This window comes from Salvelinus fontinalis, chromosome 18, assembly GCF_029448725.1.
Source record: "Salvelinus fontinalis isolate EN_2023a chromosome 18, ASM2944872v1, whole genome shotgun sequence".
Classification (NCBI taxonomy): domain Eukaryota; kingdom Metazoa; phylum Chordata; class Actinopteri; order Salmoniformes; family Salmonidae; genus Salvelinus; species Salvelinus fontinalis.
In genome coordinates this window covers 8,211,447-8,225,476 of record NC_074682.1, presented here as the reverse complement: position 1 = coordinate 8,225,476, position 14,030 = coordinate 8,211,447, and the positions used below count along the sequence as shown (strand labels likewise).

General features: G+C 42.8%; 1 protein-coding gene across 6 annotated transcripts; it reads left to right on the top strand.

Moving 5' to 3' along the window:
- Positions 1-3,291: 3,291 nt before the first annotated feature.
- smpd2b (sphingomyelin phosphodiesterase 2b) lies at positions 3,292-13,755 on the top strand. Of its 6 annotated transcripts, none has more exons than XM_055868040.1 (12): positions 3,292-3,699; positions 4,597-4,734; positions 4,942-5,090; positions 5,204-5,300; positions 7,132-7,208; positions 8,190-8,283; positions 8,391-8,480; positions 10,444-10,526; positions 10,617-10,749; positions 10,907-11,011; positions 11,183-11,357; positions 11,523-13,755. In XM_055868040.1, exons 3-12 carry the CDS (start codon positions 5,041-5,043, stop codon positions 11,945-11,947), a joined length of 1,329 nt encoding a protein of 442 aa, XP_055724015.1. In that variant the 5' UTR covers positions 3,292-3,699; positions 4,597-4,734; positions 4,942-5,040; the 3' UTR covers positions 11,948-13,755. The 6 variants fall into 6 exon arrangements, with proteins under 6 accessions (XP_055724015.1, XP_055724017.1, XP_055724012.1 ...); XM_055868042.1 differs by having other exon boundaries at positions 4,888-5,090; positions 11,183-11,336; XM_055868037.1 differs by having other exon boundaries at positions 4,888-5,090.
- Positions 13,756-14,030: the final 275 nt, after the last annotated feature.

Below are 14,030 nucleotides of genomic sequence, written 5' to 3'. Positions count from 1 at the left end.
GACCTGGAGCCAGTGGGTTTGGCGACGAATATGAAGCGAGGGCCAGCCAACAAGAGCATACAAGGTCGCAATGGTGGGTAGTATATTGGGCTTTGGTGACAAAACGGATGGCACTGCCTCCAATTTGCTGTGTAGAGTGTTGGAGGCTATTTTGTAAATGATATCGCCTAAGTCAAGGATTGGTAGGATAGTCCGTTTCACGAGGGTATGTTTGGCAGCATGAGTGAAGGATGCTTTGTTGTGAAATAGGAAGCCGATTCTAGATTTAATTTTGGATTGGAGATGCTTAATGTGAGTCTGGAAGGAGAATTTACAGTCTAACCAGCCACCTAGGTATTTGTAGTTGTCCACATATTCTAAGTCAGAACCGTCCAGAGTAGTGAAGCTGGACGGGCGGGCAGTTGTGGGCAGCGATCGGTTGAAGAGCATGCATTTAGTTTTACTTGCATTTAAGAGCAGTTGGAGGCCACGGAAGGAGAGTTGTATGGCATTGAAGCTCGTCTGGAGGTTAGTTAACACAGTGTGCAAAGAAGGGCCAGATGTATACAGAATGGTGTCGTCTGCGTAGAGGTGGATCAGAGAATCACCAGCAGCAAGAGCGACATCATTGATGTAGAGAGAAGAGTTGGCCCTCCGATTAAACCCTGTGACACCCCCATAGAGACTGCCAGAGGTCCGGACAACAGGCCCTCCAATTTGACACAATGAACTCTATCTGAGAAGTAGTTGGTGAACGAGGCGAGGCAGTCATTTGAGAAACCAAGGCTGTTGAGTCTGCCGATAAGAATGTGGTGATTGACAGAGTCGAAAGCCTTGGCCAAGTCAATGAATACAGCTGTACAGTATCGTCTCTTATTGATGGCGGTTATGATATCATTTAAGACCTTGAGAGTGGCTGAGGTGCACCCATGACCAGCTCTGAAACCAGATTGCATAGCGGAGAAGGTACGGTGGGATTCGAAATGGTCGGTGATCTGTTTGTTAACTTGGCTTTCGAAGACCTTAGAAAGGCAGAGTAGGATAGAAATAGGTCTGTAGCAGTTTGGGTCGAGAGTGTCTCCCCCTTTGAAGAGGGGGATGACCACGGCAGCTTTCCAATCTTTGGGGATCTCAGACAATATGAAAGAGAGGTTGAGCAGGCTAGTAATAGGTGTTGCAACAATTTCAGCGGATAATTTTAGAAAGAGAGGGTCCAGATTGTCTAGCCCGGCTGATTTGTAGGGGTCCAGATTTTGCAGTTCTTTCAGAACATCAGCTATCTGGATTTGGGTGGAGGAGAAATGAGGGAGGCATTGGGCAAGTTGCTGTTGGAGGCACAGGGCTGTTGACCAGGGTAGGGGTAGCCAGGTGGAAAGCATGGCCAGCCGTAGAAAAATGCTTATTGAAATTCTCAATTATCGCAGATTTATCGGTGGTGACCGTGTTTCCTAGCCTCAGTGCAGTGGGCAGCTGGGAGGAGGTGCTCTTAATCTCCATGGACTTTACAGTGTCCCAGAACGTTTTGGAACTCTTGAAAAAATTAAGTCAAATCATGACATCAGTGACGTGGTCTAGAAAGATGAAAGATTTTTCCCAGTCTGAGCTCCCCCCCACTTCCCCCAGAGTTCCCAGTTTTCTTGAACACTCTGAAGTCGGAAGTTGGCGATTACCGAGTTCCCAGTTTGAACGTGGCGAAAATGAATAGACTATGTCTCTTCTCATGGGGTCATCAGTAGTTACCACAGCCACCAAGTCCTAAACCTTGCCTATTTCAAACATTTCTCTTCTTAAAATCTAATTTTATACCCAACCTTAACCGCACTGCTTATCTTATGCCTAACCTTAAATTAAGACCAAAAAGCATACTTTAGTTCCATTAATGTTTACTTTGTGGCTGTAGTAAATAGTGGAAACACACAGGAAGCAATGATTTAAACTCCCATAGAGTACCACAGTATGAGTCAAAATACCCATAACACCGAGCAATCAAACAGGAAAATGGTTCCAATCGTTTTTCCGATAGGGGATGTCAGAAACGCTTCAAATAAGAGCTGTGTTTTGGTGTAGGCATGTAACCATGTAAATATCTCTAGGACAAGGTGATTTTAAGCAATATATTTGCTTTGTTTACCCACAAAGAAATGAAATGCTAATTGGCTGCTAATGTGGCTATCAAAGAACTACAAATACCATAGTGATCTGGACGAGACTGCCAAAACGAGGCAAAGGTAATCTAATGTTAGCTAAATGTAGTAATGAATAAATTGGCAATTGTGTGAACTGCAAGTTTTGAATTGACACAATACCTGTTTAGCGAAGGTTTTAGCTGGAGACAGACAATGTGCAGGAGCTTTATGGGATTTTTAGTCTTGCATGATGTCTACTTTAATGTAGCAGTTTCGAATATGAAAGTAAATAGAGCCGAATATGTAACCTTTATTTAACTAGGCAAGTCAGTTAAGAATAAATTCGTATTTACAATGACGGCCTACTGGGGAACAGTGGGTTAACTGCCTTGTTCGGACAGAACGACAGCTTTGTACCTTGTCAGCTCAGGGACTTGATCCAGCAACCTTTCGGGTACTGGTCAAACACTCTAACCACTAAGTTACCTGCCGCCCCGAATACATTGATAAGTAACCTTGTCCAATAGATTTACATGGTTATCAAAACCTCATGCCAGGGTAAACCTAAACGAAACAGAGCCCTTATTTTAAGTGTTTCTAAAAATCCCCTATGGGAAACATTTATGGTGGGAAAAGGAATGAAACCATTTCCCGTTTGACCGCAGGGTTTTATGGGTATTATGGCACCGCCGCTGTGGGGCTCTGTTAGACAGTTCTGCAAGCATTACAATGTCAATATACTTTTGTTACTCACCAAATATGAAGTTTCGCTGGGCAACTATCTTAATTTACTCCCGGTACAGCCAGTATGTACTTCCAAAAATGCTCTGAATAAAAACATACAAGCAAACAAAAAAAATCCTCTTCGGCACCTCCAATGTATTGAGCTGTTGTAGACTTCCGACCTGTGCGTGGCAGTAATGAGGGATTTAGGCCGACATTGGCGGTGACGAAAAGTCATTTTTTTCGGGCGCTTGTAAATTTGTATTTATTTAGAGAAGATACAAATCATACATTCTCGACATCTCTAACGCACAAATACCGGGGCAGGTTTCGTAATGCTTACGATGTTACCAGTGTACTGATATAAGTAGGACACGTGACATCATCACGACAGTTTTGAGAAAAAACACTTTATACCGGAGTTGTTTCGAGATAGCTATGCATATTAATGACACGAGGCTAGTCGCGTAGCATCTCTCTCTCTCTCTATTGAATAGTGGTGGTTGACGTCAACAACCCTCATCGAATAGTCCACCCAATATTACAAGATTGAGATTTATCCACCAATCCAAAGAAAGGATAGGCGGTCGCTAGACAGCCCACAGTGCCGCTTTGTGGACGACTCCCATTGGTAGGGCGGAGAGACATGTATCTTGTCAGAATATTCATGATCTTTGGTCAAGCACAGCAGCGATGGGAAAACTGCATTGGCTGGAAACAAGCTATTTGTCAGTAAATAAAACAAAACCCAAAGTAAGGTATTATGACGAACAGGGTTGCAAAAGTATCACCCTGTTTTCTTGACTTGTCAGCACGCGACATGTGACCAATTGCAGCCACACTGAACTTGCTAGTAAGCCTGCGTGTAAAGGTTGGTAAATTCATTGGCTATCTAGCTAAAATAATTTGCTAGCTTGATAGATTATTATCAAAGTTTACTCGCACCAAGTTGTCACCCATCTGCTCCATTTGTGTAACTAATGTTAGCTAGCTAGAGTCTATAAACAGTTAACAGTAAGGGTCTGTTTCTGTGTCATGAAAGTCCAAGCCTGCTAGCTAGTTAGCTAGATAAAGCCTGTTTTGCTTTATGTTGTGTTAGTGCACCATCAACATGGCTAGCTAACTTCGATAGATTGTCTCTGGTTGTCAATGCAAACCAGCTGTAGTGGTGGTCAATAAGCCTGCTATGGGTAGCAATCTGGTCTCGAGACAGTCCTACTCCCCGTAGAACGATGTCTCGAGCTCTGGCGCCTAGCTAAGAATTTAACTCATATTGTAAAACGTCTTCTCTTTTCAACAATATATATTGCTATCTGGGGCCTAGGGAAGGCAGTTGGCTGTGTCTTAACTTTAGGATCATAAACGTATGTTGCCTGCAAGGTTATCTGTTTTAAATACATAGCTAACGTTAGCTAGTTACATTATTGCATGCGCAAATTGACAAATCAGATACTTTGTGTGTGTGTTTGGTAAAAAATAAATAATAATAATAGTTTAAATTCACTTAGGCGAATCATCACATATTAAAACATACATCAATTATGGGTATATACAACCAGTTTTGGATTCACCTGATGTTTGTATGGCCTACCTATTAAGCAAAGAAAAGACCTCCTTTAGGAATGCGTTTCGCTTTTGTTGACTACGGTAATGAGTATTGACACTGGGTTAAGCTTAGGCCCACCCTTTATATTCAGTGGAAGGCCTCTCATTCTAACGTAACCCTCCAGGTCTTTTCACCTGCTCTCATTCCTCTGTCCTGTGTCAGTGTGTCTCCTATGTCAGCAGTGTGTTGGCTTAGGTTAGGTCAGTCTGCTATGCCCCCCTGCAAGAGAGGAGACAGTCAGTGAGTGTGGTGGCCCCCTGCGTTGTTGGACTGTGTGGGTTAATGATTTAGTGCTGCCAGGTATATTTAAATATATGTTTTATTGAACTTCTAAGTAATGTCCTCTCTCACATAGGATTGTGAGCATACAATAACAGTTGCTTAGGCTGGCTATAGACACTTAGAGAGCATTCAGCCTCAAAGTTGACTAACTCTGCTCTGTCAATGTTCCAGTCATAGTCCTCACTGCTGATCCTAACCAGGGATGTGGCTTCATCCACACAACAGGGACTAACCTCAGCTGCCACACAGTGACTAGCCTAACCACACAGGCAGGCATTGACCACCGTTGAAGTCTGCCGTCACTGTTAATTTATTCCTATAACCATGGCTGACAGCAACACCATCAGGCTCCGAGTCTTCTCCCTCAACTGCTGGTGAGTGCTGTTTTGTTTTTAGTGTGTGCAGAGTAAGCATATATTTTTTTGCATCGCACACATACTAGGGCTATAATGTGGTCATGTTCTCTGTCTGTCCTTCCTGTTCTCAGGGGTATCCGTTACCTCAGCAAGCACTGTCGGGAGCGCTACGCCATGATCGGAGAGCTTTTGAGCAGAGAGGAGCATGATATTGTCCTGCTGCAAGAGGTTAGTGCACACTGGTCTGTTCTGCTCATATTTTGGTGAAGGAGGTCCACTGTGTTACACCCCATTCCACCACTCACACCCCATTCCACCACTCTCACAGCTGTCTCGACTGTCTGGGCATTTTGCCAAAGCTGTGGAATTTTTCCACCCTTACATTCCTACTATATATATATATATATATATATATATATATATATATATATATATATAGTTGGAAGTTTACATACACCATAGCCAAATATATTTAAATTCAATTTTTCACAATTCCTGACATTTAATCCTAGTTTAAAATCCCTGTTTTAGGTCAGTTAGGATGACCACTTTATTTTAAGAATGTGAAATGTCAGAATAATAGTAGAGAATTATTTATTTCAGCTTTTATTTCATCACATTCCCAGTGGGTCAGAAGTTTACATAAACTCAATTTGTATTTGGTAGCATTGCCTTTAAATTGTTTAACTTGGGTCAAACGTTTTGGGTACCCTTCCACAACAAGTTGGGTGAATTTTGGCCCATTCCTCCTGACAGAGCTGGTGTAACTGAATCAGGTTTGTAGGCCTCCTTGCTCGCACACGCTTTTTCAGTTCTGCCCATGCTCTTAAGCCATTTTGCCACAACTTTGGAAGTATGCTTGGGGTCATTGTCCATTTGGAAGACCCATTTGCGACCAAGCTTTAACTTCCTGACTGATGTCTTGAGATATTGCTTCAATACATCCACATCATTTTCCTCCTCATGATGCCATGTATTTTGTGAAGTGCACCAGTCCCTCCTGCAGCTAAGCACCCCCACAACATGATGCTGCCACCCCTGTGCTTCACAGTTGGGATGGCTTTCTTCGGCTTGCAAGCCTCCCCCTTTTTCCTCCAAACATAACTGGTCATTATGGCCAAACAGTTCTATTTTTGTTTCATCAGACCAGAGGACATTTCTCCAAAAAAGTACGATCTTTGTCCTCATGTGCAGTTTCAAACCATAGTCTGGCTTTTTTATAGCGGTTTTGGAGCAGTGGCTTCTTCCTTGCTGAGCGGCCTTTCAGGTTATGTCTGTATAGGACTCGTTTTACTGTGGATATAGATACCTTTGTACCTGTTTCCTCCAGCATTTTCACAAGGTCCTTTGCTGCTGTTCTGGTATTGATTTGCACTTTTCGCACCAAAGTACGTTCATCTCTAGGAGACAGAACGCGTCTCCTTCCAGAGCGGTATGGCGGCTGCGTGGTCCCATGGTGTTTACTTGCGTACTATTGTTTGTACAGTTGAAAGTGGTACCTTCAGGCGTTTGTAAATTGCTCCCAATGATGAACCAGACTTGTGGAGGTCTACATTTTTTTTCTGGGGTATTGGCAGATTTCTTTTGATTTTCCCATGATGTCAAGCATGTCACTGCGTTTGAAGGTAGGCCTTGAAATACATCCAGTTGTAACTTAAATCTGCTTGAAAATCTTTGGCAAGACTTGAAAATGGGTGTCTAGCAATGATCAATAACCAATTTGACAGAGCTTGAAGAATAATGGGCAATTATTGTACATTCCAGGTGTGCTAAGCTCTTAGATAGTTACCCAGAAAGACTCACAGCTGTATTCACTGCCAAATGTGATTATAACATGTATTCACTAAGGGGTGTGAATGAGATTTAATTTTCAATGAATTAACATTTCTAAAAACATGTTTTCACTTTATCATTATGGGGTATTGTGAGGGGGAAAAAAGCTATTAAATAAAGGTTTTATTCAGGCTGTAACACAACAAAATGTGGAATAAGTCACAGGGTATGAATACTTTCTGAAAGCACTGTGTGTTCTCAATGTTCCTCTGGGTTTATTTTTCAGGTCTGGAGTGAAAAAGACTTCCTCTGCTTGAAAAGGAAACTTTCCTCTACCCATCCGCACTCCCATTACTTCAAAAGGTACAATTAGAAATCTGGTTCAATCTGTTGGTGTGGCTGGCATTATAGGACCTCCATGTAGTTAGTTTTCCTAGTAATCCCTTCATCAACTCTCAGAACATATGTGGGAAATATTTTAAATCCGACTCATTCAGTTGCTCAGTCAAACATTTCTTTAAGGACTTAATTTAATGGGAACACAGCAAACACACAGTGATCCCTGTGCTTTGTATTGTACACTGCGCTTTCATGTCAACCACAAGAAACATTACTATTAATTTGTAAGAATTATTTTGTAAGAGAATGACCTCGAAGGAAGATTAGCTAGCTATTGCACAATGGAATTTCTCCAAGTTAAGCGTAATACTTGCTTGACCTCCCATACCAAGGCACAGGGTTGAGATTAGTTCAAAAGCCTTGCATTTCTAATCCGCTCAGTAATTCACTAAAAGAGTGGAGGAAATATTTAAGTCCGCAGATTTGAGTGAGTTGGTTCTTACATTTTAGTCAGCGGTCGCATACACTTCAGCGTATTTACTTTATCTGGACTGGTGTAGTTTGCAATCATGTCTAACAGTCTGCAGCTTTTAGACATAAGAAAAACGGGACTAAACACTTTACTTGGAACAGTAGGACTTCATACCACATTCATAAGCAGTGCATAGGTATGCATGTGTTATAAAGTCCTTCTGTATTTTTATTTATTTTTAATTTCACCTTTATTTAACCAGGTAGGCTAGTTGAGAACAAGTTCTCATTTGCAACTGCGACCTGGCCAAGATAAAGCAAAGCAGTGTGACACAGACAACAACAGTTACACATGGAGTAAACAATAAACAAGCCAATAACACAATGAACAAGTCAATGACACGGTAGAAAAAAGAAAGTCTACATACAGTATGTAGCCTAGCCTTAAAGGAAAGTGTGACCAAACACTCTAGTAACATGTGGTAGCCTACACATGTATCTTAAATGCTGTGTGTTGTGTTTGTGTGTCCCCAGTGGAGTCATAGGCAGTGGAATGGCCACGTTCTCCAGACATAGAATCCATGACGCATTTCTCTACCGCTATTCATTAAACGGCTACCCATACATGGTAAGTCATCTAGTCCTCAAACATTTGTGTGTACAGTATGATGAGTTTGGCTTTGGTAGGTAGGCATTCTCTTCAGTCCTCACTATGTATCCTGTCCTCTGTTCCAGGCCCACCATGGAGACTGGTTTGGAGGCAAGGCTGTGGGGATGGTCAAATTAAACATAGGCAGACTGGCAGCACACGTCTACGTCACACATGTAAGTGTTTCTATCCAGACTTCCCATCCACACCTGGGAATAATATGATGGTGCCCTGGTCCAAGGGCAGTTTAGTTAATTTCTCCATAATGGTTTAAAGTGAAATCTGTAGTTGCTACATACATTTTTCTTGAAGAAAATGACTTATACCGTGCATTTGGAAAGTATTTAGACCCTTTGACGTTTTCCACATTTTATTACATTACAGCCTTATTCTAAAATGGATTAAATACATTTTTCCCTCATCAATCTATACACAATACGCCATAATGACAAAATGGATTAAAAAACAGAAATACCTTATTTACATAAGTATTCAGACCCTATTCTATGAGACTTGGAATTGAGCTGAGGTGCATCCTGTTACCATTGATCATCCTTGATGTATCTACAACATGATTGGAGTACACCTGTGGTAAATTCAATTGATTGGACATGTTTTGGAAAGACACACACCTGTCTATGGAAGGTCCTGCAGTTGACAGTGCATGTCAGAGCAAAAACGAAGCCATGAGGTTGAAGGAATTATCCGTGAGCTCTGAGGCAAGATTGTGTCGAGGCACAGATCTGGGGAAAGGTACCAAAAAAATGTCTGCAGCATTGAAGGTCCCCAAGAACACAGTGGCCTCCATCATTCTTAAATGGAAGGAGTTTGGAACCACCAAGACCCTTCCTAGAGCTGGCCGCCCAGCCAAACTGAGCAATCGGGGGAGAAAGGACTTGGTCAGGGAGGTGACCAAGAACCCGATGGTCACTCTGACAGAGCTCCAGAGTTCCTCTGGAGATGGTTGCCCTTCTGGAAACTTCTCCCAGCTCTGCAGCACCCACCAATTAGGCCTTTATGGTAGCGTGTCCAGACGGAAGTCACTCCTCAGTAAAAGGCACATGACAGCCCTCTTGGATTTTGCCAAAAGGCACCTAAAGGACTCAGACCATGAGAAACAAGATTCTCTGGTCTGATGAAACCAAGATTGAACTATTTGGTGTCACATCTGGAGGAAACCTGGCACAATCCCTAAGGTGAAGCATGGTGGTGGTAGCATCATGCTGTGGGGATGTCGTTGGGACACTAGTCATGTTCGAGGGAAAGATGAATGGAGCAAAGTGCAGAGAGTTCCTTGATGAAAACCTGCTCCAGAGTGCTCAGGATCTCAGACATGGGCGAAGGTTCACCTTCCAACAGGACAACGACCCTAAGCACACAGCCAAGACAACGCAGGAGTGGCTTTGGGACAAGTCTCTGATTGTCCTTGAGTAGCCCAGACTAGAACCCGATCAAACATCTCTGGAGAGACCTGAAAATAGCTGTGCAGCAACACTCCCCATTCAACCTGACAGAGCTTGAGTCGATCTGCAGAGAAGAATGGGAGAAACTCCCCAAATACACTTGTGCCAAGCGCTTAGCGTCATACCCAAGAAGACTCAATTCTGTAATCGCTTTCAGTGTAAAGGGTCTGAATACTTATGTAAATGTGATAAACTAGCAAACATTAAAAAAAGAAAAAAAAGTTTTTGCTTTATTATGGGATATTGTGTGTCGATTGATGAGGGGGGGAAACAGTTTAATCAACTTTAGAATAAGGCTGTAACGTAACAAAATGTCAAGGGGTCTGAATACTTTCCGAATGTACTGTACATGACTCATGAGCTTAGTTCAACTGTAGTACCCCATCAGAACCCAAAATATATAAGCTTTTTCAAATCAAATTTATTGGTCACATACACATGGTTAGCACAGTCAATGAATTTGAGAGTGCTTACATTTCTTCAAACCCATCCCTCCGCAGTGGTGGGGAGTCCGCTTTGTTGTTTGAACTGTAGATTGCCCTTTTAAGGTTAAGAATTTGGGGAGTTTGCTGATCCTGGATCTGTGCCTAGGGGTAACTTCTACCTGTAGCAGACGGATGCATATGAGATGTATTTATCGCTAATGTGGTGTCCTCTTCCTGTGTGTGTTGTCCAGCTGCATGCAGAGTACTGCAGGGAGAAAGACTCCTACTTACCTCATAGAGTGGTACAGGCCTGGGAGCTGCAGCAGTTTATTCGGTAAGGAGGCTAACACTCAATGCACACGGCCTCTTGCCATTTTAATTTCAGTGCCATTTTAATGGGTGTTATTCTGATCTATTCTGTTAGTCATACCTCCAGTGGAGCAGACCTGGTGATTTTGGCCGGAGATCTGAACCTGCATCCCCAGGACCTTGGCAACCGGTTGCTACGGACATACACTGGCCTCCGGGACAGTTACACAGAGACTGCTAAGTTTGATGTATGATGATCAGTCCAGTGTCATTCTTTTTTTTCATTTGAAATCGAACTGAAATATCTTGCAGAGGAGAGGTTGATTATGTTTTATTAGTTGTGGACATGCCTTTAATGCTTTATTAAAATTAACTGAAAAGCTTTTAATCATCTTTTCTCCGTAGGGCTGTGAGGGCGGCATCACTTTTATAGCAGATAACCCTTTCATCAATCCCAAAGAGCTCTGCCCCTTCGAGAAGGGCATCAGAATAGATTACATCCTCTACAAGGTGACAGTGGGAAGGATTGTTGGATATCTGGCTTTTGTTGTAGTTTCTAACAGTCTGCCAATATGTACTGGATGTTAAATGTGCCTACTTATTATAAAATAGACATTGAAGAGACATTGATCATTGTATTGATGGTACATCTTGTACACTAAAATGTGTTGTCATTCCCAGGGGTCAGGAAGAGTGTCTATCCAGTGTGAGTCTCTGTCAACCACCAAGGGTTCTGTCCCTGACCATCCCTTCCCTTACTCTGACCACGAGGCCCTTAGCGCAGAGCTGCAGCTGCAGACCCTGACCCAACAGGCAGGAGGAGACGAGACCAGAGGTGAGCAGGACTGTGCTGCAGGTACTCATTCTAAGCCTAGATGTGGTTCACAATGATTTGAAGTGTAACTCTTACAGGTTTTTAATATTGTCATTATGACTCTTAAAGCTGATGTATGCATTTTGTCAGTAATCTTCCAAATGTGATGGCCTAGGGTTTGACTTGCTATTTCCCTTCTTCCCTCAGGTAAGCTGGCTGAGCTGGTGGACATTGTGACGGAGGCCCGTACTGAGGTGAAGGTGGGGCTGTACTGTGCTGAGAGGATGCGCTACACGGCAGCTCGTACCGGGGTGATGGGCATGGCCCTGCTGCTGTTGGAGCTGGCCATCGCTGCTGTTCCCTGGCTGGCCCTGGGAGCTGACCAGCCTTTCCCCCGGGCCTCCTTTTACCTACTGGGGGTGCTGTGCTTTGCCATCCTGATCACCACCTTCCTGCTCTACATCTTCTACACCATGGAGGTGAAGGCTCTACAGGGGGCAGAGGACCAGATGAGGCTGGCTGTGGGGAGCCTCCAGGAGAGGCTGAGGGGATTCCCCCTTGCCCAGCACCTGAACCCCCTCTGTAGGCCACTGGACAGACAGGACCCCTGCCCTCTGGAGCCAGAGGAATAGAGGCAGGAGGAGGGGGGGATATAAAATGAACTGTGAGGAACTGATCTTAAAGATGGAATCTGCAGTAGGGGAAACAATGCCCCATGGCTGTTTTTGTTGATGAAGCAGCGGTGGGGAGTGTTGAGGATTAAGATAAAAGAAATTACAGTACATATGCAGCTGTTCTATCGCGTGTTGAATGATGTCGAATGGGGAATAAGTGTTTGTAATTATTTGCTGTTGTAATATTGCAAACGGACGTAGCAGTTTCACCTTTAAGGATACCAGCTTTAAAGCGGTCCTGGGACTTGTCTGTCTGCATCGACTGAATGTACTTTATGCTATTGAGGATTCACTGCAGTAGAAGCATGCAGCATAAGGTTTGACTTAATGATTTGAACCAAAAGAAAAGGACATTTCTTGAAGTGGTTTTGCTCATGTGCTTAGCTGCTATGTTTTGTGTAGTTTTAGCGTTGTCCATCTGTAAATTCCACTCGACAATCTTTGGATTGCGCCGCACTTACTCATCTTCCCTCTCGAACAATGACAGCTTCTCGTGACAATTGGCCATGAGACAATCGGCTGATAAACGCATTCTTAACGTACATCTTTCCTATAGTCCAGACCTGAGGATTGCATTGGCACTAGGAGGTTCCTCAGGTCTGGCTTGCATTCCACCACTCAGGGTGTTGGTGGGACCAATTCTTTCCTCTGTTTCATGAATTCCTTTTACAGTGTATAGCAGCTTAGAGCCTCTTTAGCACAACTCAGGGACGATGTATGACGTCTGCTTTTAGTGGAGCCATGTTTTGTTCAGTTGTTGTGAATGTTACACAAAGTTCCAAATTGATCCGCCCAGCCCTTGCACCCTAGGCACTCCTGTAGATCTGAAAGGCTTGGATAGGTAGATGCATTGCTGTAGTAGCTATGTCTTCTGATTGGATGGGTGGAACTATTACCATATTGCTTCCACCTATCCAAATCCTCTCAGATCAGCAGGAGTGTCTAAGGAGTAGAGTCTTAAGGGTCCATTTGGAATTCAGCATCAGAGTGCCCTGCAGGACAAGAGCTCCTGTGACATGGTCAGTTTCAAATGGACTGTGGGCGACAAAGCACAGTTCCCCTTCTTGAGCTGTACATTAGGCTTTTATTTCGTAGACGTGTTGGGAGGAGATGATCAGATCTCTTGAGCGGTGGCTGCACTGTCCCAAAGAGAGAGATTTGAATGCATTCGCTTGTCTTGTGTAGTGTTTTTTTTTTTTGAAACTTGTTTTAATCAAGTAATTTGCTCTAATGATTTATTTATGACATTAACAAATAATTTTCGTAACCAATCAATGCACACTTGTAAAGAGTCATATAGAGTTGAGAAGATCAAGTTGTTTGAGTACCTACACTTGATTAGCAAGATAAAGCTCTTAATGTACCTACCTTGTAACTTACCTACCTTGTAATTGAATGTACTGTAAAACGAAGGCCGGTGCAACCATTGCTGCATATGCAGAGACTGTCAATTTAAAAGCACAGAACTGTAACCCTGTCCGCTTCTTTCAGGGGTTCAGTTTAGTGCAATTAATGATAGGAAAAGACTGAATCATTCGTATTTTATATTACACATAGATACATTCAATTATCTTCACAAATGTGGGCTAGTTAAATGTATTTTGGCACTCCTTTGAATCATCTTGGTTAAAATGGAACTCTAGCTAATATTGTATAGTTACTAACAATCCATGATAACATTTCAGGCAGTATTCAATCCACTTGATTGTTATTGACAATTTGAAGGACATGATTATAAAGGAAATAATAAATCGTCTATACTAATATTTGGATTTCTGTGAACTTTGTTTGTTATAGTGTGATTACCCGTGTGGCTCAGTTGGTAGAGCATGGCGCTTGCAACGCCAGGGTTGTGGGTTCATTTCCCACGGGGGGACCAGGGTTCAATTCCCACGTGGGGACCAGGATGAAAATGTATGAACTTTCCAATTTGTAAGTCGCTCTGGATAAGAGCGTCTGCTAAATGACTTAAATGTAATGTAAATGTACTTCTTAGGATCTGCAAATGAATGACAATCCACTCTAAATTTTTAAACATTTT

What these genes read in the sequence shown, in the direction of transcription:
- smpd2b (XM_055868041.1), top strand. Translation starts at nt 5,041, where the DNA reads ATGGCTGACAGCAACACCATCAGGCTCCGAGTCTTCTCCCTCAACTGC. An exon ending in ATATTGTCCTGCTGCAAGAG is followed by an intron (nt 5,301 to 7,131) that starts GTTAGTGCACAC and finishes TTTATTTTTCAG; the next exon opens with GTCTGGAGTGAAAAAGACTT. An exon ending in TGAGCAGGACTGTGCTGCAG is followed by an intron (nt 11,358 to 11,522) that starts GTACTCATTCTA and finishes TTCTTCCCTCAG; the next exon opens with GTAAGCTGGCTGAGCTGGTG.